The sequence below is a fragment of the Pan troglodytes genome, chromosome 6 (genome assembly GCF_028858775.2).
Source record: "Pan troglodytes isolate AG18354 chromosome 6, NHGRI_mPanTro3-v2.0_pri, whole genome shotgun sequence".
Taxonomy (NCBI): Eukaryota; Metazoa; Chordata; class Mammalia; order Primates; family Hominidae; genus Pan; species Pan troglodytes.
Genome location: NC_072404.2, coordinates 120,916,300 through 120,943,100, shown reverse-complemented (window position 1 = coordinate 120,943,100; position 26,801 = coordinate 120,916,300). Strand labels below are relative to the sequence as shown.

The 26,801-nt window shown below is 43.2% G+C and overlaps 1 protein-coding gene and 1 pseudogene across 1 annotated transcript in view; both read right to left on the bottom strand.

Moving 5' to 3' along the window:
* RINT1 (RAD50 interactor 1) overlaps positions 1-23,947 on the bottom strand; it is a 35,582-nt gene extending 11,635 nt beyond the window's left edge. The window contains 12 exon segments of the mRNA XM_016945648.4: positions 911-1,110; positions 4,429-4,566; positions 5,650-5,875; positions 5,971-6,081; positions 7,429-7,585; positions 8,811-8,960; positions 9,061-9,234; positions 13,495-13,736; positions 19,377-19,561; positions 23,264-23,309; positions 23,776-23,813; positions 23,816-23,947. Of these exon segments, the coding sequence (XP_016801137.3) occupies positions 911-1,110; positions 4,429-4,566; positions 5,650-5,875; positions 5,971-6,081; positions 7,429-7,585; positions 8,811-8,960; positions 9,061-9,234; positions 13,495-13,736; positions 19,377-19,561; positions 23,264-23,309; positions 23,776-23,813; positions 23,816-23,846 (1,698 nt within the window). The 5' untranslated portion in view covers positions 23,847-23,947.
* Positions 23,948-25,502: 1,555 nt separating this feature from the next.
* On the bottom strand, positions 25,503-25,975 carry LOC743855 (E3 ubiquitin-protein ligase RNF181-like; annotated as a pseudogene).
* Between the last annotated feature and the right edge of the window lie 826 nt (positions 25,976-26,801).

The following is a 26,801-nucleotide window of genomic DNA, read 5'->3' as shown; positions in this document are numbered from 1 at the left end:
CCGAGATCGCACCATTGCACTCCAGCCTGGGCAACAAGAGCGAAACTCTGTCACAAAAAAAAAAAAAAGAAGTTGAGTGATAGCCACACCACAGAAGTTCATTTTCCTATTCTATTTACTCTTGCATATATTTGAAAATATGATACACGAAATGTTAGTTTCTTATTTTTATTTTTTGTAGAGACAGGGTCTCACTATGTTGCACAGCTGGTCATGAATTTCTGAGCTCCAGTGATCCTCCCACCTCAACCTCCCAAGTAGCTTGGACTACAGGCATATGCCCCACACCTGGCTAATTTTATTTTATTTTTTATTCTTTGGAGAAATGGGGTCTCCCTATGTTGCCCAGGTTGGTCTCCAACTCCTGGGCTCAAGCAATTCTCCCATCTCAGCCTCCTAAAGTGCTGGGATTAAGAGCATGAGCCACTGCACCCAGCCAAATAGATTTTTAATGTATGAAACAATTAAAACTTTAAATGTTTCTTCCTATTTTCATGACTCTTTATAATCTGTCATGTTTTGAAGACATTCAAGAGGTATTAAACATTATTCTTTTATTTTCCTTAAAGTCCTGGATTGCTTTTGACATCATTATTTAATCTTAGCTTTTCCTGTGATTGCAATTACCATACATGAATATTTCCAAGTATGGTTCACTCTATAAACAACTATTTCATGAAAGGCTTGCTTGCTTTTCCAATGATTAAATACATTAAAATATCAGGACTATTTAACTACTTGAGATTTGATTGAGAAAAATGTGTATTTTAATTACACCTTCTAATTATGGCACTATGGTTCTGTCTAGCATGTTTATTTTTGCTTGCAATAGATTCAACATTTTGAAAAGTATTAATAAAATAGTTCGAACTAGTAATATATTACTTAATATAAAAGCATATTAACTCACAACATTGTCAGCCCAATCTGCTAGTACTGTTGAGATGTAGTTCACAGCATTAAGAATTGCACAGTATCGAAAGCCAAGGGAAGCTCTAGTCTCTTCTTTCATCACCTGTGTTAATCGTATCCTAAAATCATCTACTAAGTCCTTCTGTAACTCCAGGAACTGAAGCTTTCGGGAAGCTGTGGGAAGATTTTTATACCTGTCTGTGGAAAAAGTTATTAAGACATATGAAGGTTTTGGTACCATCTATGATATAGTTATAAGTTTTCCCTACTGTCCTGCTTCAGTGCTTTTGTCAAAAATCAATTGACCAGTAGTCAAGAATGGATTTATTTCTGAGCTCTCTTAAGGATATGAGTTTCAAAAGTATATACGTTTGCCAAAACTCATTGAACAATACACATAAGATCTGCACATTACACTGTATGTAAACTATACCTCAAGTTTTTAAAAAGGCAAATGAAAAAATTATATATAAAAATGACAGTTTTGGCCAGGCGTGGTGGCTCACGCCTGTAATCCCAGCACTTTGTGAGGCCAAGGCAGGTGGATCAACTGAGGTCAGGAGTTCAAGACTAGCCTGGCCAACATTGTGACACCTCATCTCTACCAAAACTACAAAAATTAGCCGGGCAGTAGTGGCGTGTGCCTGTAATCCCAGCTACTCGGGAGTCTGAGGCAGGAGAATTGCTTGAACCTGGGAGGTGGAGGTTGCAGTGAGCCAACATGGCACCACTGCTTTCCAGCCTGGGCAACAGAGTGAGACTCCATCTAACAAAAAAAAGAAAAAGAAAAAAAAGAAAAAAAAATGACAGTTTCTTCAACAAATAAACGGCATTTTTTTAAAAAAAGAAAGAACTTCAATAAATTAAAAGATACACATTTAAGAATTTACAGGCAGTTGGCCGGGCACGGTGGCTCACACCTGTAATCTCAGCACTTTGGGAGGCCGAGGTGGGTGGATCACGAGGTCAGGAGATCAAGACCATCCTGGCTAACACAGTGAAACCCCGTCTCTACTAGAAATACAAAAAAATTCGCCGGGCACAGTGGCTCACGCCTGTAATCCCAGCACTTTGGGAGGCTGAGGCGGGTGGATCATGAGGTCAGGAGATCAAGACCATCCTGGCTAACACGGTGAAACCCCATCTCTACTAAAAATACAAAAAATTAGCAGTGTGGTGGCGGGTGCCTGTAGTCCCAGCTACTCGGGAGGCTGAGGCAGGAGAATGGCGTGAACCCGGGAGGCAGAGCTTGTGGTGAGCTGAGATGGCGCCACTGCACTCCAGCCTGGGCGACAGAGTGAGACTCCATCTCAAAAAAAAAAAAAAAAAAAAAAAAATTAGCTGGGTATGGTGGCGGGTGCCTGTAGTTCCAGCTACTCAGGAGGCTGAGGCAGGAGAATGGTGTGAACCCAGGAGGTGGAGCTTGCAGTGAGCCGAGATTGCGCCACAGCACTCCAGCCTGGGCGACAGAGCGAGACTCCGTCTCAAAAAAAAAAAAAAAAGACAATTTACAGGCAGGTATGGTGGCTCACGCCTGTAATCCCAGCACTTTGGGAGGCCGAGGCAGGTGGATCAACTAAGGTCAGGAGTTCGAGACCAGTCTGGGCAACATGAAACCCCATCTCTAGTAGAGCCGCCACCATGCCTGGCTAATTTTTTTGTATTTTTAGTAGAGACGGGGTTTCACTGTGTTAGCCAGGATGGTCTCGATCTCCTGACCTCGTGACCTGCCCACCTCGGCCTCCCAAAGTGCTGGGATTACAGGCGTGAGCCACCGTGCCTGGCCAACTGCCTGTAAATTTTTGTATTTTTAGTAAAAATACAAAAAAAAATTAGCCAGGCATGGTGGCAGGCATCTGTAATCCCAGCTACTCAGGAGGCTGAGGTAGGAGAATTGCTTGGACCCAGGAGGCGGAGGTTGCAGTAAGCCGAGATTGCGCCATGGCACTCCAGCCTGGGTGACAAGAGCGAAATTCTGTCTCAAAAAAAAGAATTTACAATTGACATGATGAGATGTCTGAAATTTTCTTTGAAATACTCCAGAAAAAAAAAATTGAGGAGTAAAATATAACAGAAAAGTGATAATTGCTTTAAATTTTGGCAATAGGTACCTGAGAGTTCATCATATTATCCTACTTTTGTATATGTTTGAAAATTTTCTGAATAAAAAGTTTTTAAGAGACACATGAATTTTCCTTAATTTTTTTGTCTTAGTGTTTTTCATATTTTTCTTATAGTTAAAAATATGGAATGATGACTGGGCACGGTGGCTCACGCCTGTAATCCCAGCACTTTGGGAGGCCGAGGCAGGTGGATCACAAGGTCAGGAGTTCAAGACCAGCCTGGCTAAGATGGTGAAACCCCGTCTCTACTAAAAATTCAAAAATTAGCTGGGCGTGGCAGCAGGTGCCTATAATCCCAGCTACTTGGGAGGCGGAGGCAAAAGAATTGCTTGATCCTGGGCAGCAGAGGTTGCAGTGAGCCGAGATTGTGCCACTGCACTCCAGCCTGGGTGACAGAGTGAGACTCCGTCTCAAAAAAAAAAAAAAAAAAAAAAGGAATTATTTACTGACTGGGCTGGAATGATACTTCTTCAGGTTACCAGACAAGCCTAAGAAACGGACAGGCTAGTGGTTGACGAAGGTGAAGAGGGCCAGGGATGGTGGCAATGAGGGTCCAGTGGCACCTGGACAACAAGCAGGCCCACAAGGGGGCAACGTGATTGGCTAAAGACCAACCAGGGCCAGAGGATGCTAGGCTACCCTCCAGCCACAGAATCCCTGCACTGTAACAAAAGTTCCTATTACCACTCCAATCCTTAAAATTACTTCATTATTTTACTCTCTTCTGCAATCTTTGATAAATCAAGATCAAGACAATATTTAAAATATAGGCCAATCACCATTTACTGAAGACACCTAAAAAGCCCAATAGCAAGACAGTTTGGATAATAAAATTAAATTCCTATTTAATTGTTTTTGTGTAATTATTCAGGAAGTTTTCCTTCATGTATACCAATGTTTAAATCCTTAAATTATTAAAAACCCAAAAGTTAGAATATTGTGTTAGATTTCTACCAATATAGAAACTGAATTTGAAGATAACAACCATCATATAATATTAATTTGCTGAGCCACTTATTTATTGATTACTTTATTGACAGAGTCTCACTCTGTCACCAAGGCTGGACTGCAGTGGCGTGATCATGGCTCACTGCAACCTCTACCTCCCATGCTCAAACAATCCTCCCACCTCAGCCTCCCACGTAGCTGGGACTACAGGCACACACCACCACAACTGGCTAATTTCTGTATTTTTCTGGAAGAGAGGGCATTTCACCATGTACCCCAGGCTGTTCTCGAACTCCTGGGCTCAAGCAACCTGCCCGTCTCAGCCTCTCAAAGTGCTAGGATTACAGGCATGAGCCACTGCACCCAGCCTACTGAGCTACTTTAAAAACTACCACGTGAAAACAGTACTTTTAAAACAAAGTCATATCTTAAAAGACATACTTACCAGTTATAACCAAGAGTAGAGTCATAAAAGTTTCTGCACAATCTGGAACTTTCATTTCATCCACGTCAGTGATATCCTTATATTGCGATACCCAGGCAGCTTCTGAGGAAAGCATTGAGTCCATTTTTTGAAGAGCAACTGATAAGCAGACAAAACAATTATGTCAATTAAGTAGTTACAGTCGTTCCTAATTATTCAACTTGTAATTTTTTAGGAATGATGGCTTTTCTATAAAAAAGAGACAAACCTACAATATCCCACTGGTTGTACTAAATTTAACTTAATTAATGCTTTAAACAGGATACTTTACTCCCATCCCCAAATTTTGAAAATAGTTATGTTGACTAGATAAGCTACAGTAAAAAATATTCTATTGGCCAGGCACGGTGGCTCACACCAGTAATCCCAGCACTCCAGGAGGCCAAGGTGGGTGGATTGCTTGAGTCTAGGAGTTCACAACCAGCTTGGGCAAAACCCCAGGGAAACCCCATCTCTACAAAAAATACAAAAAGTAGCCAGGCATGGCTTGCATATACCTATAGTCCCAGCTACTGGGGTGGCTGAGGCAGGAGGATCACCTGAGCCCCAGAGGTCGAGGCTGCAGTAAGCCATGATCGGCCCACTCCACTCTAGCCTCGGTGACAAAGTGAGACCCTATCTCAAAAATAAAAAAATAAAATATTCTGACACTTTGGGAGGCCAAGGCAGGTGGATTACTTGAAGTCAGGAGTTCCAGACCAGCCTGGCCAACATGTTGTAACCCTGTCACTCCTAAAAACAGAAAAATTAGCCAGGCGTGGTAGTGCGTGCCTGTAATCCCAACTACTTGGGAGGCTGAGACAGGAGAATCGCTTGAACGCAGGGGGTGGAGGTTGCAATGAGCTGAGATCGAACTACTGCACTTTAGCCTGGACAACAGAGCAAGAGTCTGTCCCAAAATAAATAAATAAAAATAAAATAAATTATATGATAAAATCTATAAAACAAACACCCCACTGGCTTGACTATTCCACTCTAGAAATATGTAGAGTGTAATTTCAGGAAAAATGGAAGTTTCATGTGAAGTAAAGAAAAGATTATCTCTGAAGGAAACAGAAAACCCTGAAAAGGAAATTTCAAATGGCTCTAGTTCCTATTTAGAACTGGAGAAGAAAAACATCAAAAATGTATACCCACAGAAACAGACATATCTCCCTACCATCTGGCCACATCAGCACTTACATTTTCTCTCCACCGTCAACCATCTCTGAAAACAGGTTTCCTCTGATAGAATATGCATACAACTAGCAAAAGTGCCAGGATAGCCATGAACACTGTGTAGCTCCCTTTCAAACAAGAGTACTTCATCCACCAAATGACAGAAGAGATTGTCATCATATAGCAGACAAGGAATATCAGTGGCTAACTTCTCAAGAACCAGCATCATAAGGCCCCGAGAAAATTCAAGCTAAAAAAATACACAAACATGAGGTATGTAAATAAAAAGTTATCCATGCACACATACAGTTCTAAAACAGAAACACTTATGACTGAGTCTCTTACCCTTGCGTTTACCAAAGAGCCTACTTTGTCTAATATTGGCTGAATCTTCTCATCCAGAAATTCAGTATGGTTTCCAATCCACATAAGTACTTGAGCCAAGTACCATTCTGGCTATGGAAGGAGGAAAATAGTTTGAATTCTTAAGTCATTCCAATTAGAAAGTTACAATTACATGGTTCTATTTAATTGTATATGCACAACACTTATAAAAATTAGTTGAAAATTCCTGTATGTAAGAGCACAATTTCTACTCCGAATTTTAAACTCCTGCAAGGCTTAATAATCAAATGTTTGCCAATGTACTCCCAACAAATTTCAATAATATGACTTAAGTCAATAAACTCATAAATTTACAATGCCATATATATTTAAAACCTAGCACTTCAATAATATGTAAAATGATGAGTATTACAAAGAACTGATGGCCTATATTTTTTGAAATAGCATTTGAAAATAATTTTAATATTATTTTCTTATGGTTTTTATTTTCAAAAAGTAAATCAAGAAAAAAATTGCTGGCCAGGCGTGGCGGCTCATGCCTGTAATCCCAGCACTTTGGGAGGCCGAGGTGGGTGGATCAGCTGAGGTCAGAAGTTCAAGACCAGACTGGTCAACATGGTGAAACCCCGTCTCACCTAAATATACAAAAATTAGCTGGGCGTGGTGGTGGGCACCTGTAATCCCAGCTACTCAAGAGGCTGAGGCAGGAGAATCGCTTGAACACGGGAGGCAGAGGTTGCAGTGAGCCGAGATCGCGCCATTGCGCTCCAGCCTGGGCAACAAGAGTGAAACTTCGTTCCAAAAAAAAAAAAAAAAATTGCTAGTCTGCATTACAAAAACTACACGTCTTACACAGGTTTAAGAGCAGAAATAGCAAGTACATACCAGGCACAGTGGCTCACTCCTGTAATCCCAGCACTTTGGGAGGCTAAGTCAGGTGGATCACCTGAGGTCAGGAGTTCCAGACCAGCCTGACCAATATGGTGAAACCCATCTCTACTAAAATTACAAAAATTAGTCCAGTGTGGTGACATGTGCCTGTAGTCCCAGCTACTTGGGAGGCTGAGGCAGGAGAATCGCTTGAACCTGGGAGGTGGAGGTTGCAGTGAGCAGAGATTGTGCCACTGCACTCCAGCCTGGGTGACAGAGCGAGACTCCAACTCAAAAAAAAAAAAAAAAAAAAGAAATACCAAGTGCTTACTATTTGCTTTGCTTTGTTTTGCAATGATAACTCAGCAATATCTGATGCCCAAGAGCGGAAATACCATTTTTCCTACAGTATATGAACACAAGTCCTCAATTATATGTATGAACAGCAGTAACAAAACAGGAATGTAGCCCTTTAGAAAAAAAACAGAAATGTGAAGAGAGTCAGATTTTAACTTAAACCAGCAAAGGTATAGAAACTCTAACATTTGTTACCAATAAAAACCAAGGACAAGAGCTGGCAAAACACACCTTGCTTAACACATTAGTCTGCCGGTTCCCTCTGAAGTGATACCTGAACCTCTTCTGAAGAGGAGTCAGCATAATCTGGATGGGCAGGATGACAGAAGGGGAGGCAGGAAGAGAGTATTTTTCTGGGAGTTGCTTTGGCTCAGTAAGTAATTCATCTCTGACATAATCAAGTCAAGGAAAAAGAATCAAAAGCATACCTAATATACACACACATATGTATGTATACACACACAATAAATTTTTCCAACAAATGTATCAGATACTCAGTAGAGTTAATTATGATGCAAATAATATGTAACCTAATTTTATATTGAATAAACATACAGTTAATTCTTTATATTGAATATACATTCAGTTAAAATGCACAAAAAGCCAGGCATGATGATAGTGAATCATGCCTGTAATCCCAGCACTTTGGGAGGCTGAAGCAGGCTAATCACTTGGGCCACTTCACAGGAATTTGAGACGTGCCTAGGCAATATGGCAAAACCCTATCTCTACAAAAAACAACAAAAATTAGCTGGGCATGGTGGCACGTGCCTGTAGTCCCAGCTACACAGGAAGAAGAGGTGGGAGAATCAACTGAGCCTGGGTGGTCAAGGCTGCAGTGAGCCATGACTGCACCACTGCACTTCAGCCTGGGTGACAAAGTGAGACTATGTCTTTAAAAAAAGCACAAAAATGAGCCAGGTGCAGTGGCTCTCACCTGTAACCCCAGCACTTTGGGAAGCTGAGGCGGGTGGATCACCTGAGGTCAGCAGTTCGAGGCCAGCCTGACCAACATGGAAAAACCCCGTCTCTACTAAAAATACAAAATTAGCTGGGCATAGTGGTGCACGCCTGTAATCCCAGCTACTCGGGAGGCTGAGGCAGGAGAATCGCTTGAACCCGGGAGGTGGAGGCTGTGGTGAGCCGAGATCATGAGATCACGCCACTTCATTCCAGCCTGGGCAACAAGAGCGAAACTCCATCTCAAAAAAAAAAAAAAAAAAAAAAAAGCACAAAAATGGTATTAGAATTAATCTATAAATCTTTCCTAAAATAGTAACAAAAAAATTCAAGTATCATTTGATTAAATTCACGCTATGATACTAAAGGTTTCCTCCCAATTGCCCATTTGTTCTGTTGCCCCAAGAGACCTTTTTGTGCTATGAACTTGGATCAGTCATGTATCCCGGAACTCTTCCTTACAGCCCTCACACCTACAAGCAATTCACTTTGCAAGAGTACAGTCCACCACTCAGTGGACATTTACAGACCAAGTCCAAACACAGGATTCTTATTTGGCTTTCTTGGCCACTTCGAAAAACTTTTACTCTCTAGCCACAAACCCATTCTAGAAAAAAGAAATTTTAGTAAGTTTTCAGCTGCAACAAAGATACGAGGTTTGTAGTTTCAAAAGCTGACAAAACAGTGTCTCCAGGTAACTGTATATCTCCAGGGCACTGGCAGGTCGACTTAAGCCAACAGTTTGTGATTGAGGGGGTGCGATGAATGGCCAATGAAGCTGTGCTAAAATTTCCTCAAAATCACTGCAATGGAAAAGTAACACATACATTTCAGTACATCACCAAATGATCACCAAATACCCATCGGAAAGCAATTACCACAAAATATGGGTAAATTCCCTACCTTGTAAGCTTGTCCTTGAGAATTTTATGCCAGAATTTAACTGTGGCTCTCATGAAACCAAGAAGATGAGTACAAGATGATTCCTGAAGTTTGATGTCAAGTTCTGCCATAGACACTAGAGTGGAGGCTGCCTCCGGTACATTATTGGTCATCAGATATTGCTGAATGTTATCACTGTAAACAAAGTAAAGCAAATTTTTTTTTTCTTTTGAGACAGAGTCTCACTCTGTTGCCCAGGATGGAGTGCAGTGGCATGATTTGGCTCAATGAAACTTCTGTGTCCCAGGTTCAAGTGATTCTCCCACCTCAGCCTCCACAGTAGCTGGGATTACAGGCATGCGCCCCCATGCCTGGCTAAATTTTTTGTATTTTTAGTAGAGACAGGGTTTCACCATGTTGGCCAAGCTGGTCTTGAACTCCTGACCTCAAGTGATCCAACCGCCTCGGCCTCCCAAAGTGCTGGGATTAGAGGCGTGAGTCACCGTGCCCAGCCGAAAGCAAATTTAAAGAACGGATTGCTCAGAATAATTTCAAATTCGGAAAAAGTGCTTCTTCTTCATGTTTTATATAAAGTTACATCCAAGGAAGAATGAAGCACCACCCTGAGGTAGCCTTTGTTTTTTAACAAAGCACCACCCTGAGGCCTTTTACCAAGGCCTCTCTGGGAGCCTAGAGTCCTCTACTTCTGCATTCTTCTAAGAGCAGCAGCCTGCAGCCTATGTTCAAGACCTCTCCCGGGACCTTTCCCTTCCTACTCCTCCTGACGGACCTGTTTTGTGTCATATTCCTTTGGGCACCACTCATTTCTGATAAATCTGCCTTTTACAAAGTCTTCAGTATCTTAATCCAAGGGAATAATGTGGTAGTATCTGGTAAAGTCAAGTATGATGGTCTTCAATTGTTACATACTTTGCCCAGCTGAACTTGATTTCCCACTTCAAAGAAATGTAATTCCAGGCGGGGCTTGGTGGCTCACCCCTGTAATCCCAGCACTTTGGGAGGCCAACATGGGTGGATCTCCGGAGGTCAGGAGTTTGAGACCAGCCTGGCCAACTTGGTGAAACGCCCCCCAGCCCCCCTTTCCCATCCCCTGTCTCTACTAAAAATATAAAAACTAGCCAGGCATGGTGGTGGGCACCTGTAATCCCAGCTACTCGGGAGGCTGAGGCAGGAGAACTGCTTGAACCCGGGAGGCGGAGGTTGCAGTGAGCCAAGATCACGCCACTGCACTCTAGCCTGGCAATAGAGTGAGACTCCATCTCAAAGAAAAAGAGGCTAGGCGTGGTGGCCTCTTTGGGAGGCCAACATGGGTGGATCACCGGAGGTCAGGAGTTCAAGACCAGCCTGGCCAACTTGGTGAAACCCTTCCCGTCTCTACTAAAAATATAAAAACTAGCCAGGCATGGTGGTGGGCACCTGTAATCCCAGCTACTCAGGAGGCTGAGGCAGGAGAATTGCTTGAACCCAGAAGACAGAGGTTGCAGTGAGCTGACAGGGTGCCGCTGCACTCCAGCCTCAGCAACAGAGTAAGACTCCATCTCAAAAATATATATATATATATACAAATATTACAGAAGAATTTCAAATGTACAAACAGAATATGAGTACTGCCTTTTTTTTTTTTTTTTTTTGAGAGAGTCTCACTCTGTCACCTAGGCTGCAGTGCAGTGGTACAATCACGGCTCATTGCAATCTTAACCTCTCGGGGCTCAAGCGGTCCTCCTACCTCAGCCTCCCGAGTAGCTGGGACTATGGGTGCTCACCACCAAGCCTGGCTAATTTTTTTTTTTTTAACAGAGATGGGGTTTTGCCATGTTGCCCAGACTGGTCACAGAATTCAGAGCTCAAGCGATCTGCCCACCTCAGCCTCTCAAAGTGCTAGGACTACGGCATGAGCCACCATGCCCGGCAGGAGTACTGCTTTTAAGGAAGGAATGAAATAGATTTCCTCACAACACTAAAGCATGAATGACATTTACAACATAGGAAAAGCTAGAGAAACAAGGTTCACTCAGAGTGATAGTGCTATACTATAGTATCTAAGAAACAGAGCTAATATAAGGATGCTAATTCTAGCAAGAAGAAACTACTTGAAAAAAAGACAATGTACATCAGAATAAAAATAGGCCATTATAAAAAAATTTAGAGATGAAGAAAATCCCAGAAGCTCTAAAGGAAAGCTAGAAATGGAGAGATTATCATAAAAGACCTCAGGGAAATAACACATTATTAAAGACAGAAAAATAACCGTGCTCTACCTGCTTATGAATTTGATCCCTATTTCTAATATAAATCCCTCGGCATATTTCCCTTATAAACAATTCAGATATCTGAAAAGTTTATCAAGGCCAGGTGCAGTGGCTCACACCTGTAATCCCAGCACTTTGGGAGGCCAAGGCAGGCAGATGACTTGAGGTCAGGAGTTCAAGACCAGCCTAGCCAACATAGTGAAACCCTATCTCTACTAAAAATACAAAAATTAGCTGGGGGTGGTGGCATACACCTGTAGTCCTAGCTACTCGGGAGGACAAGGCAGGAGAATCGCTTGAACCCGGGAGGTGGAGGTTGCAGTGAGCTGAGATTGTGCCACTGCACTCCAGCCTGGGCAACAGAGGAAGATTCCAACTCAAAAGAAAATAAAAAGAAAATTAAAATAAATAAAATAAATGTTAAAAAAAAGAAGAAAAAAGAAAAGGTTATCAATAACCATGGACCTAATTTAGTTAATCTATTACTTTGGCTACTACAAGAGTGAGGCTTTCAAATAACGTATTTTACTTAATAAAGTTATTAACATTGCCCCTTACTGATATTTCCTTTCTGAGGGACAAGGAGAAATGCAGTAAAATAAAGCAAGGTTTAAAATTCCTTCACTGCAAATAATTTATCTAAACAAGAATGAGATGTTCTAAACCACTTTATATGTAAAACTCCTCATACATGCAAAACAAAGTTTTTTTGTTTTTTTGTGTTTTTTTTTTTGAGACGGAGTTTCGCTCTTGCTGCCTAGGCTGCAGTGCAATGGCACAACCTCAGCTCACTGCAACCTCTGCCTCCCGAGTCCAAGCAATTCCCCTGCCTCAGCCTCCCGAGTAGCTGGGATTACAGGCACGCGCCACCATGCCTGGCTAATTTCTTTTTTTTTTGTATTTTTAGTACAGACGGGGTTTCACCATGTTGGTCAGGCTGGTCTCAAACTCCTGACCTCGTGATCTGCCCGCCTCAGCCTCCCAAAGTGCTGGGATTACAGGTGTGAGCCACTGCACCTGGCCTAAAAACAAAGATTTCTATATTATATTGATATGTAAAATTCTTTAAAATTTTGGGAAATATATGCAAGAAAAAGAAATACATAAAACATATCCATAACAAAAGTAATATCAGGTTTATTAACTATGATACATTTGAAACAGGACATTAAGACTCCCGGAAGACTTTTCTCCCTCAGGTTTTCCAGGCAAAATTAATGGTTGCTGACAGCTCTGCAGCAAGTACTAGTTAAAACAATGCAAGGATACGGGGGACCTTATCATCTACTAATCTAGGTGGAAATGTTACTTTGGGTTGTTTGAAAGGCAAAGCTAGATACAATTAACTACCAGTGATAGGTATTCAACTCAAAAAGAACTAAGGTCAAGCCTTACTTCCTTTTTTGTTTTTCCTACCCAGAGGTAGCAGAACTCTTGTTATTCATCCAAGAATACTGTGTAGCTCTTATGATTCCCACTGAAAAATATTCAAATTATAAAAAAGCAATCCATTTCATTAACTGACCAGTTCTAAAAATTAAATAAGAATAACTATTACCAAACTTTGTGTTTTATTAATTTGGCATTACAAAGAATAGTTTTTATCATGTGTTCATAATCCAACTGTAAGACTTAAAAGTTTGGCCAGACGCGGTAGCTCATGCCTGTAATCCCAGCACTTCCAGAGGCCGAGGCTGGCGGACAGTGAGGTCAAGAGATCGAGACCATCCTGGCTAACATGGTGAAACCCCGTCTCTACTAAAAATACCAAAAAAAAAATTAGCCAGGCATGGTGGCGGGCGCCTGTAGTCCCAGCTACTCGGGAGGCTGAGGCAGGAGAATGGCGTGAACCCGGGAGGTGGAGCTTGCAGTGAGCCGAGATGGCACCACTGCACTCCAGCTGGGCGACAGAGCGAGACTCCATCTCAAAAAAAAAAAAAAGACTTAAAAGTTTAACGTACTTACATTACCTTCTTTCAAATGCTAATTAAGCTCCCTGAAAAGCTTATGTTCACTCACAATAAAGGAAAAGAATCATTATCATAATGCTATTTTCACAACAACTGGTAAAATTATATTATTATAATCTTTAATTAACTCAAGTATTTAATGGCACACATATACTCTCTAAGACAGAAGCCTCAAAGGAAAATAGTAATTGTGAGAACAAAGAGGCCCATTTTACCTTAGTTCTTCAATTTGTGAAATCCATTTAAGGTAAGCAAGATGACGTTCGATCTCTTCAATCTGGCTAATCATGGCTCCAAGATCGTCCATCCAAGGTTGCGCAGTCAGCAAATGGCTGTTAATGGCGCTGAAGAGATGAGTTTCCTGCTCCAGAAACTGATTAAGAAATTGCTTTGATTCTTCTGCATTTTTTAAGGCACTTCGAATTCTTTTAGGAATTTCTGATGAAATTGTAAGTACCTGACCATAATTTTAAAAAAGAAAGAAAGAAAGAACAGCAGCAATCAGATAAAATTTTCATAATTTTTTTTTTGAGAGGGGATCTCACGCTGTTGCCCAGGCTGGAGTGCAGTGGTACCATCATAGCTCACTGCAGCCTGGACTTCCTGGGCTCAACCAATCCTCCCACCTCAACCTCCCCAGTAGTTGGGACTACACATATGCACCACTACACCTGGCTTTTCTTTTTTTTTTTCTTTAAATAGAAACAAGGTCTCACTATGTTGCCCAGGCTGTATGTAACCTTTTTTATTAGTTCGTTCCCTTCAAAATACACATTTTTTGTAACAGAACTGAAAATCATCCATCAAAACCTTCAAAAAAAGGTTTGATTTCTTCATCCTGTACTAATCAATCCAAACATAACATGCTGTTTTATATACACACAAATAGCAGGAAGAAGTATGCCTTTGTGTTGAAAACAATAAGTGAAACAAAAAAATAAAAATAAAATAAAAAATATATGCATACATACATATACACATACATGTAGAGAAAGGGACTTAACTCACTGGCTCCAGTAAGCATCTAGAGGTCTGCCTCCATAGGCTCAGCAGAGGATCCAGCTAGAGAAAACTTATTTTATTTTTTTGAGACAGAGTTTCGTTCTGTCACCCAGGCTGGAGTGCAGTGGCGTGATCTCAGCTCACTGCAACCTCCACCTCCCGGGGTCAAGTGATTCTCCTGCCTCAGCCTCCTAAATAGCAGGAATTATAGGCACGTGCCATCACGCTCGGCTAATTTTTGTATTTTTAGTAGAGACGGGGTTTCACCACGTTGGTCAGGCTGATCTCGAACTCCTGACCTCATGATCCGCCCACCCCAGCCTCCCAGAGTGCTGGGATTACAGGCATGAGCCACCGTGCCAGGCCGAGAAAACTTATTAATACATGCTCTACCTGCTAAATATTTTCCTTCAAAGCAAAGGAAGGGCCGGGCACGGTGGCTCACACCTGTAATCCCAGCAGTTTGGGAGGCCAAGACAGGCGGATCATTTGAGGTCAGGAGTTCGAGACCAGCCTGGCCAACATGATGAAACCCCATCTCTACTAAAAATACAGAAACTAGCCAGGTGTGGTGGCACACACCTTGTAATCCCAGCTCTAGAGAGGCCAAGGCAAGAATCACTTGAACCGGGAGGAGGTTGCAGTGAGCTGAGACTGCACCACCGCACTCCATCCAGCCTGGGTGACAGAGCAAGACTCCTCAAAGAAGAAAAAAAAAATGCAAGCTGGGTGCGGTGACTCACACCTGTAATCCCAGCACTTTCGGAGGCCAAGGTGGGTGGATCACAAGGTCAGGAGTTCAAGACCAGCCTGGCCAAGATGGCAAAATCTTGTCTCTACTAAAAAATACAAAAAAATTAGCTGAGCATGGTGGCACACACCTATAATCCCAGCACTTTGGGAGGCTGAGGCAGAGAATTTCTTAAACCCGGGAGGCAGAGGTTGCAGTGGGCCGAGACTGCGCCACTGCCATCTAGCCTGGGTGACAGAGCGAGACTCCATATCAAAAAAAAAAAAAAAAAGGAAACAAAGATCTCATTCTAACAGGCTGAGCATCTATATTTTGCCAACATACCCCAGGTGATTCTGAATTAAGGCCAGGCTAAGAAGCACTGACTTGATGAGATGATATCCAGGCAATGCCTTTAGAAACGGCATTTAGTGGCCAGGTGCAGTGGCTCACGCCTGTAATCCCAGTACTTTGGGAGGCCAAGGAGGGCAGGTCACTGGAGGTCAGGAGTTCGAGACCAGCCTAGCCAACATGGTGAAACCCTGTCTCTACTAAAAATACAAAAATTCAGCCGGGCACAGTGTCTCATGCCTGTAATCCTAGCACTTTGGGAGGCAGAAGCTGGTGGATCACTTGAGGTAAGGAGTTTGAGACCACCCTTGCCAACATGGTGAAACCCCGTCTCTAATAAAAATACAAAAACTAGCCGGGTGTGGTAGTATGAGCCTGTAATCCCAGCTACTCAAGAGGCTGAGGCAGGAGAATTGGTGAAACCAGGAGGCGGAGGTTACAGTGAGCTGAGATCGCTCCACTGCACTCCAGCCTGGGCGACAGAGTGAGACTCTGTCTCAAAAAATAAAATAAAATAAATACAAATACAAAAATGAGCTGAGGATGGTGGCGCATGCCTGTAATCCCAGCTATTCAGGAGGCTGAGGCAGGAGAATCACTTGAAACCCGGAAGGCAGAGGTAGCAGTGAGCTGAGATCACACCACCACACTCCAGCCTGGGCGACAGAGAAAGACTCCATCTCAAAAAAAAGAAAATGGCATTTATTAAATGAATTTTTCTTATAGTATGTGGGAAAACATATACAAATATTAGTCATCAGCAAAATACAAAGAACATTATAGAATAATTTCAATCAACAGTGATTAGATACTTATTCTGTACCAGGCACTGCGCTAGAAATATGCAGATAAACAAGACACAGCATCCGTCCTTAGGTCACTTTGGTATATAAGAGTGTTGTAAGCAAATAATTTCAACAGTGGGATTAATGCAATAAAATAGGCTATATTTAATGAATGGGCACATTAATCACCTAAAGATCTTGTTATAATACAGATTCTGATACAGTAAGTCTGAGGTAAGACTGAGATTCTGCATTTCTACAAAGCTCCCAATCTGCCTAAACAAACATGGTATCAGCAAGAGTGGGAAAGATGGGCCGGGAGCAGTGACTCACGCCTGTAATCCCAGCACTTTGGAAGGCCAAGATCCACTTTCGGGCAGATCACCTGAGGTTGGGAGTTTGAGACCAACCTGACCAACATGGAGAAACCCCATCTCTACCAAAAATACAAAATTAGCCGAGCGTGGTGGCACATGCCTATAATCCCAGCTACTTGGGAGCCTGAGGCGGGAGAATCACTCGAACCCGGGAGGTGGAGGTTGCAGTGAGCCAAGATTGTGCCATTGCACTCCAGCCTGGGCAACAAGAGTGAAACTCCAACTCAAAAAAAAAAAAAAAAAAAAAAAGAGTGGGAAAGATGGGATGGATACCAGAGATGTTGAGGCTGAACTCAGATGACTTGGTGATGGGATAGAGGATGAGAGGATGATAAGAAGGAATCTAGGACTCCTAGGCTTCAGGTCTGGGTGACAGGCAAATAGTGGTGCCATTATCTAACCAAGACAGACAAGCCTCTAAAAAATGGATCAGTATAGTTTTGGACATGCTGAATTTAAGGTTCAATAAGGAACTTCAGTAAAAGTTTCTGTGGTCATTAGGGAAACAAACCTGATTACAGTGGGTAAAAGATGAATGACAAAAAGTAGAGATAGATAACAAAGGTTACTTTCTGAAGCCTGACAATCAAAGGAAAGAACTAATACCTGCTAAAAGATCAAGGGTTTTTTTGTTTCTTTGTTAAGGTTTTATGGAAAAGACCTGTCTATGTGCACATGCTGAAGGGATAGGACTGGTTGACGAACACAGGGTAAAATTATAAGAGTGACACAAGTTTACTGAGGTGGCAGAGAGAACCTGGGGTATAAGATCTGCCTTCGACTGATCCTTTGCTTAATGAAGAGGTTAAAAATGACTGCACATAAATTTGTGGATTGTGGGATAGACTATTCAACAGACTGAATTCAATGCTACTAAATTCATGCTAGGCTTCTATTTTTTTCTGCTAGGGAAAAGGAAAGGGCAGAATGGACAGGTTGGGTAGATGTCTCAAACAGAATCTGAAAGAACAGTTGAGGGGAGTAGCAGAGGAGCTGACGTTCCCATGGAAGGACTGCTGGTGGGGCTGAAGACTCAGCCAGGGTGGCAGACCACACACATAGATTGGCATCAATCTACTCAGCTGCATGACTTCCTCCAACTGGGCCCACAACAACCTGCCTGCAGGAGTGAGGCAGACAAAGCCAGGCTAAACTTGAAGACTAGCAGTAGTTGTGGTAGGAAGACAGGAAGGTGTGGAGGCCTAAGGTAATGGGGACAGGAGAACATAAGATGACCAAAAACCTGGAAATAACCCACATAGAATTTACTTAACCTAATTTAGTAGCTATATGATAAAAATGTTTTATCTTGGCCGGGTGTGGTGGCTCATGCCTGTAACCCTAGCATTTTGGGAGGCCAAGGCAGGCGGATCACGAGGTCAAGGAATCGAAACCATCTTAGCCCAAATGGTGAAACCCTGTCTCTACTAAAAATACCAAAATTAGCGGGGCGTGGTGTCGCGTGCCTGTAGTCCCAGCTACTCGGGAGGCTGAGGCAGGAGCATCACTTGAACCCAGGAGGCAGAGGTTGCAGTGAGCCGAGATCACGCCATTGCACTCCAGTCTGGGCGACAGAGTCAGACTCCGTCTCAAAAAAAAAGAAAAAAAATGTTTTATCTTTGACAAACACACCATTGCCAAGTAGAGGGGCCTACTTATTTTTTTGTTTAAGCTTATACTCATTGGGTTTTTAAAAAATTATTTTAAGTGATATGTTCATTGTAAAAGAAAAAAAAACCTATAAATACATAGAAATATATATTTTTGAGACAGAGTGTCACTTTTGTTGCCCCGGCTGGAGTGCAATAGCATGATCTCAGCTCACAGCAAACTCCACCTCCTGGGTTCAAGCGATTCTCCTGCCTCAGCCTCCCGAGTAGCTGGGATTACAGGTGCCCGCCACCACACCTGGCTAATTTTTTTTGTTGTATTTTTAGTAGAGTCGGGATTTCACCATGTGGGTCAGGCTGGTCTCAAACTCCTAACCTCAGGTGATCCACCTGCCTTGGCCTCCCAAAGTGCTGGGATTACAGGTGTGAGCCACCGTGCCAGGCCTAAAAATATTTTTTAAATACATCACTTGTCAACCAACCACACAGAAATAACCGTTACATTATACTTCTTTTCACTTTATACTTCTCCCTATGGGTACATTTATTAAAATCTGAAATGTGGCCGGGTATAGCAGCTCACATCTGTAATCCCAGAACTATGGGAGGCCAAGGCAGGTGGATCACCTGCGGTCAGGAGTTCAAGACCAGCCTTGCCAACATGATGAAACCCCATCTCTACCTAAAATACAAAATTAGCTGGGCAGGGTGACACATGCCTGTAATCCCAGCTACATGGGAGGCTAAGGCAGGAGAATTGCTTGAACCTGGGAGGCGGAGGTTGCAGTGAGCCAAGATGGCGCCATTGTACTCCAACCTGGGCAACAAGAGCAAAACTCCGTCTCAAAAAAAAAAAAAAAAAAAATTGAAATGATGGTGTTTACACCATGGTATATATTTTTGTAGGCCATGACATTATTTGCTTGTAAAAGCAATTTAAAAGTCACTGTATGTTCACTAGAAACAGATTGAAAGGAAAAAAAAAGTCACTCTATGAAAATCTATGTAAAATGTTAGGTCTCACTATGTTTTCAAGACAAACCATATCAGTAGGAACTTTGTCTTTTACCTAATTTGTAAAATAGGTAATACAATGTACGTTCTTAAATCCTCTTAAACAGTTTACAATAGACTATTTGTTACATTCTATATCTTTAAAATTCTATATATAATAGATTATGTTTATATTATATTGTTAAAAGTATACCACTGATAATTATTTCAGTGAGTTTCAATACTTACCTGTTCTTCTAACTGCATTTTACTTACTGTCCTCTGTTCTATGAGTTTATCAAGTTTCTTTAAAGATTTAAGGTCATTTCCAACTTCCTTTTCTATGAATGCAGACACATAAGAAGGGAGATCACCATTATCTGTACCTTCACTGACTTGTTTACTTCCAATAAGAACTGTAACATTTATGTCACCTACAACAAAAGAATAACAATTACTCAACGCCACTAAGTACTATGGAGTTAAAGAAAATATAAAACATGTAAAAGCAGTTTATCTGCCTTCAAAAGTTAATAATTTTGCCAGGCACGGTGGCTCACACCTGTGATCCCAGCACTTTGGGAGGCTGAGGCAGGTGCATCACCTGAGGCCAGGAGTTTAAGACTAGCCTGGCAAACATGGCGAAATCCCGTCTCTACTAAAAATACAAAAATTAGCCAGGCATGGCGGCACAGGCCTGTAGTCCCAGCTATTCGGGAGGCTGAGGCACGAGAATCCCTTGAACCTAAGAGGCAGAGGTTGCAGTGAGCCAAGATCACACCACTGCACTCCAGCCTGGGCGACAGAGACAGACTCTGTATCAAAAAACAAAACCAAAACAAAGCGCCACTGCACTCCAGCCTGGGTGACAGAGACTCTGTATCAAAAAACAAAACCAAAACAAAACAAAGTTAATAATTTAAAGAACAACACACAGACAAATGCCCAGAAGAATAGCTCTAAAGCACTCTATCAACCAACTACTGCAAAATGCTTAAGAGCTGAGGGAAGTATTAAAGGAAAAATTCCTAAAGTGTGATCCAGTAACCACAGGTTTCAATAGACAAGGAATAATACCTTTTCAAAATGTGTAAGGAACCAGTAGTATGGTCTAGAGCAACACCAAAAGAAGACTCTTGTTTTAAAGTGTTTTTAAAAAGACCGGGCGCAGTGGCTCACACCTGTAATCCCAGCACTGTGGGAGGCCAAGGCAGGAGGATCACTTGAGCCCAGAAGTTCTAGACCAGCCTGGGCAACAAAGCAAGACTTCACCTAACAAAATTAGCCAGGAATGGTGGAACACACCTGTAGTCTCAGGTGGGCTGAGGTGGGAGGATTGCTTGAGCAGCCTGGGAGATGGAGGCTGCAGTGAGCCATGATCTCACTACTACATTCCAGCCTGGACAGCAGAGCAAGACCTCATCTCTTAAAAACAAACAAACAAACAAACAAAAAAGTAAAAAAGGTTTGGCTGGGCGAGGTGGCTCAGACCTGTAATCTCAGCACTTTGGGAGGTTGAGGCAGGCAGACCACAAGGTCAGGAGTTCGAGACCAGCCTGGCCAATATGGTGAAAACCTGTCTCTACTAAAAATACAAAAATTAGCTGGGCATGGCGGTGCACGCTTATAGTCCCAGCTACTCGGGAGGCTGAGGCAGAAGAATCGCTTGAACCCGGGAGGCGGAGGTTGCAGTGAGCTGAGATCATGCCACTGCACTCCAGCCTGGGCAACAGAGTGAGACTCTGCCTCAAAAAAAAAAAAAGGTTTTTAAGCTTCAAATGTCATCGATGTCATTGTACAAAGATATCTTTGTCAGAAACAGAAAAAAGAAAATATGAGAGAACAAATTACTAGGAAAAAATCAAAATGACAAATGCAACCACTAAATAGTATAAAGTGAGATTCTTTCCATGGCAAATAAACTACCTGTTTTGTGACATTTAATAAGTCCAATACACATTAGGCTTATTAATATTAATATCTAAATAATGATATGCCTAAGTGCAAAATGTAAATGTCAGATATTGGTCAACTATTTATGTAAAGATTAACAGAATATATACCAATGTTTTATACAGAGTATGTTCCTGTCTCCACCCCTACACCCCAACAAACAAAATTTCCTTTGTTCTACTTAACTTATATGAATTAAATTAAAAGATTTTTCACATGCTGTGAGAATCAGGAGGTGGTACTGACCTTTTCCCCCTTTCCTGTTCAGTGCAAGATCCAGAACCCAAGCTATACATTGTGCCTTCCCAGAGCAATTTTAAATTGACAATTTAGAGGGTAGGAGAGGCAATATTAACATAACACTATGCCTCAATTTTCCAACTAGAAAACAAATTGTAACATTTGCCCCAGCCTATATCTCAAGGTTATAATTGGGACTATATAATACAAATTATATATTAATTATACTATATAATTATATACTATATTAACGTATAATAATCTACTATTATGTACAGAACTCACAATGCCTTTTTAAAATCTTAAATAAAACAAGTGATTTGTGTGGTGTATCTGCAGATAAATGGAGGCAGGAAATGTTTTGTGAATGCTAAAGTTGCTGTATCTTAGGGAGGAAATTCTACCTTCATTTTTTTAAAAAAATTACACCCACTGAGCACAGTGGCTCATGCCTATAATCCCAGCACTTTGGAAGGCCGAGGACGGTGGATTGCCTGAGGGCAGGAGTTCAAGACCAGCCTAACCAAAATGGTGAAACCCTGCCTCTACTAAAAATACAAAAATTAGCCGGGTGTTTGGCGGGCACCAGTAATCCCAGCTACTGAGGAGGCTGAGGCAGGGGAATTACTTGAACTCAGAGGCGGAGCTTGCAGTAAGGCGAGATCGCGCCACTGCACTCCAGCCTGAGAGACAGAGTGAGACTAAGTCTCAAAAAAAAAAAAATTACACCCTTGATGTGTAACCATTCAAATGTGGCATAGTACATTCTTAGTGAAATGACATTCTTCAAAATGACACACCAGTAATTTGGGAGGTTTTTATGTGTCTCCTTTTCTATTTTTTGTAAAGAGCACTCCTAACTGCAAAGCAGTTTGAGCTGTGGAAAGAGGAACAAGGTCAAAGTCCTTGATATGATAGTCTACATCTATTATTTTATTAAAATGACAGCTCAGTAGGCATCAGACTACTTTCCAGGCATCTGAATGAGGCAAAGGTGGAAAATGGAAAGGGAAGGGTTTAACTGAGAGATACAGGGCACTCTGAAATCCTTCAAGAAAAAGGAGCTGAGATGTGGCAGTTATGACAGTCATGTGCTATGGACTGCTCAGAGCCTTCTTTCTGAGGCAGATTCTATCAGCCGCTAATGTTAAGGGCAAATCTTACTCCTAAGGGCCATGTGCTAATGTGGGCACCGTTTTTCTTACTGCTACACATATCCCAACTGTTTGCCACAGTCAAAAGAACCAAAAATCCCAATAGCAGAGCTATCACATGCTTTTCCCCTTCCTCTCCCAAAAAATGTCACTTCAAAGGTCCCTAAAGAGCCCTTGATTTGCAATAACCTGCCATCAAAGTAAAATGGCAAAAGTCCACAACCCTGACATATACTCCCGTACTAGGGAGGAAATGGTGGTACTGACCTTTTCCCCCTTTCCTGTCCAGTCCAAGATCCAGAACCCAAGTTATCCGTTGTGCTCTTGCCAGAGCAATTTTAAATTGCCAATTTACTGAAGGTGAACTAAACAACTGTCATTTGCCTCCTTTGAACCCAATTAGGGTGGCGGTCGTCTGTCCTAGATCATGGTCCCCTCCAAATTCCTGATGCTTAGTAAGTTGATGTTTCATTAAAATGACAGGCAGGCCCCAATTATTCTGAGTACTGTATGATAGGCAGACTTCCAGCGAAAACCCTCTAGTCCCTGTACTAGGTATGGATCGGGAAGTGCTCTTCTCCAAAGCATCCCATATTTTACAATTTTAGAAAGACAAAAATATGTGTATCATGGTCATCAGTATTACCATATAAGCATATTGTGCAGAAAACGGTACTGCATCTAAAAGATAGGCAAAGAACCTTTCTCTATTGCAGACCCTGGAAGGCTGAGTTTGGGCGGGAAGAAAAAGCTGGGAAGAAAAAGCTAAGGTGTTTGGAGCTGGCTTACTTTTCTCCTCGAGGTTCTTCCTTTCGTCACCACTTTCAGAGCAGCACTAGAAGAAGAACAGATGTGACAAGCACATTAAGATTAAAGTCGTGGATGGAAAGCATACGGGGCTCCCAAAGGGCACCCACTGGAGGCCAGAGAGGTTCCAGACGCTCTCCCACTTTCTGAGCGACCAGGGCCGTCCGAATCAGGTACCTCAAAGTGCCACTTTCCTGGTGCCACCGCCACCTTCCCAGGAGGTGTGTGTCACCTCCGCAGGACCTGGAGTTACCTTGCCTGCTCACTAGGGCCACCTCCCTAGAGAAATCTGTCATCTCACCAGGGCCGCCAAAGCCACCTCACGGGGACTACCGCCTCCTCTAGGAGGTCTTACAAGGGCCTCTAATCTAAGCCGCGGGAAGCACCTTCACAAGCTTACAGGGCCACCGCACCGGGACTATCTCCCCCGGGAGGTCTGTGCCACCTCAATGGGCCACCAATGTCCCCTCCCAGGGACGCCAGGGCCGTCTCACCGGGGCTGCAGGAGAGGCGCCGATCTCGCCGGCTGGTAGCATCTCGCCTCCGCGCGAGTCCTCGGCTCCATTCGCAGCCAGCGTGGCCTGTGGAGTCTGGCTAAGGCCAGCGACACACTGACCTACCCAGCCTCGGAGGCCTTAGGACTGAGTGCCACAGCGACTTCCTCTCGATGTCTCACTGGTTTCTTCCTCTCAGCCCAGAGAGGCCCTGCCCGTGCAGCCGCCGGCCGTGCTCTGTTCCTCCCCCTCCTGACCGGAGGTCGGAACGGCCACTCAGGAAGCGGGCACCCTCCCCTAAGGAGCTCCAGAGAAGGGATTCGCTCACTCCACCGCGGTAAAAGTCCCCTCCACTTTATTGAAGCTCTTAATGATGGAACTTTAAGAAATCCCTCTCCCAACGCCTTAAATTCAATATGAATAATTTAAATTTATATTTTAGGCAATATCCAGATGTTCTGAGAGTGTGGGGGGCTTGTTGACTAGGAGCTTCGGTGCAGGGTTATTTGGTTCGAATATTTAGTTGGGGGTTTCCAATGAATGTCAGTATCTTTAGATATTTCTTTTAACGTTGGTCAGAGTCCCTAGAGATGAGCTTCTGATTTCCTGCCTAGAGGGTGTAGAGGTGGTTATAAGCGTTCTGGGAGCTGAATGAAGAGAACAGAGCATCTAACATGTGTTTCGCCCAAAACCCTGTCTTTTACCAGGGAGGAGGAAAGGGAGCTACCTAGCAGCAAGGGTTGTGTAGAGGACCTGTGGACTTGACAGCCTCATAAACAAACTAACACGGAAGGAGTACCATAGAGACCATAACAAACAAGGGGGGGAAAAGCAACCCTCAGAGGAAAAAGAAACCACACGGTGAGAAGAAAAATCAAATACATGTGCACAGAGATATATAATCGAGCTACAAATTACTATTGCAAGCATAAAACAAGGATACTGGCTGGGCGCTGTGGCTCACGCCTGTAATCCCAGCACTTTGGGAGGCCGAGGCAGGCAGATTACGAGGTCAGGAGATCGAGACCATCCTGATTAACATGGTGAAACCCCGTCTCTACTAAAAATACAAAAAATTAGCCAGGCGTGGTGGTGGGCGCCTGTAGTCCCAGCTACTCAGGAGGCTGAGGCAGGAGAATGGCGTGAACCCGGGAGGTGCAGCGTGCAGTGAGCAGAGACCGCGCCACTGCACTCCAGCCTGGACGACAGAGCAAGACTCCGTCTCATTTAAAAACAAACAAACAAACAAACAAAGATACTATTTTTTAAATTACCTATTATGGGAACATAATCGTATATATTTATAGTGTACATGTGTTTTTGTTTGTTTGTTTGTTTGTTTTGTTTTTTTTTTTTTTTGCTCAGGCTGGGGTGCAATGGCATTATCTCTGCTCGCAGCAACCTCCGCCTCCCAGGTTCAAGCGATTCGCCTGCCTCAGCCTCCCAAATAGCTGGGATTACAGGCATGCACCACCACGCCCGGCTAATTTTGTATTTTTAGTAGAGACGATGTTTCTCCATGTTAGTCAGGCTGGTCTCGAACTCCCGGCCTCGGGTGAACTCCCGGCCTCGGGTGAACTCCCCGCCTTGGCGTACCAAAGTGCTGGGATTACAGGTGTGAGCCACCGCGCCCGGCCTTTTCTTCTGGGGCCGGGCGGGGGGCGGGTAAAGAAATTTTAATGAGGATTCAAGGTTTGTAAGGAAGACGCAGAGGACCGGCGCTCAGCCCCAGCCTCCTCACGTGTACATGGCTCCATGGAGGTTCTCCAGTCGGTTCTGCTGCTGCTGCTGTTTTCGAGCCTTATCTCGTCTGTGTTCCTCATAAGTGTAGTCATCAGTGGGCAGCTCATGGCGGCACAAGGGACAGGAATTTGTCTTGCTTAGCCAGGGCAGAATGCAGCTGGAATGAAAAAGGTGATGGGAAGCATCTCAATGGCAGTCTCCTCCTCAGATTCCAAAAGATAAACGGGGCACTTGAGCTCAGCCTTGAGAGCCTCTGATGACTGTCCTGGAGAGGTTCTCAACCACAATCTTGGCAGCTGGTGGAGGCAGGTGGTGGTCCCAATCTACTACCAACCCCAAGTCTTCAAAGTCCATCCTATTCAAAAGTGACCTTACGAGCTCCAGCACCATGTTGGTTCGAGTCTCCTGCTTGAGGGTCCAACGGCTCACAGTCGTGTTCATCGATATAGGACGCCATGGCTGCCCAGCCGTCTGACATGTGATGTTTTGATACGGGTATACAATGTGTAACTATCAAATCTGAGTAACTGGGGTATTGATCACCTTGAGAATTTATCATTTCTTTGTGTTAGGAACAGTCCAATTCCACTCTTTTAGTTATTTTAAAGTATGCAATAAATTATTAACTGTAGTCACCCTGTTTTATTGTTGTTGTTGTCGTCATTTGTTTTGGTTTTGGTTTTTTTGTTTGTTTTTTGAGACAAGTTCTCCCTCTGTTGCCCAGGCAGGAGTGCAGTGGTGCAGCCATAACCCACTGTAACCTCAAACTCCTGGGCTCAAGGGATCCACCCACCTCAGCCTCCTGAGTAGCTAGGACTACAGACTGGCACCACCATTCCTGGCTAACTTTTTTTTGTTGAGACAGTGACTCGCTATGTTGCCCAGGCTGGGCTCTACTCCTGGGCTCAAGCGATTCTCCTGTCTTGACCTCCCAAAGTGCTAGGATTACAGCCATGAGCCACTGCACCTGGCCCCTAACTGTATTTTTGGACCCATTAACCATCCCCAATTTATGCCTTCCTCCCTGCTACCCTTTCAGCCTTTGGTAACAATCATTCTACTCTCTATCTCCTTGAATTCAGTTTGTTTAATGTTAAGCTCCCACATATGAGAGAAAAGGATACTATTTAAAAGGAGCATTGGCTGGGCACGGTGGCTCCTGCCTGTAATCTCAGCACTTTGGGAGGCTGAGGCAGAACAAATTGCCTGAGGTCAGGAGTTCAAGACCAGCCTGGCCAACATGGTGAAACCTGGTCTCTACTAAAAATACAAAATATTAGCTG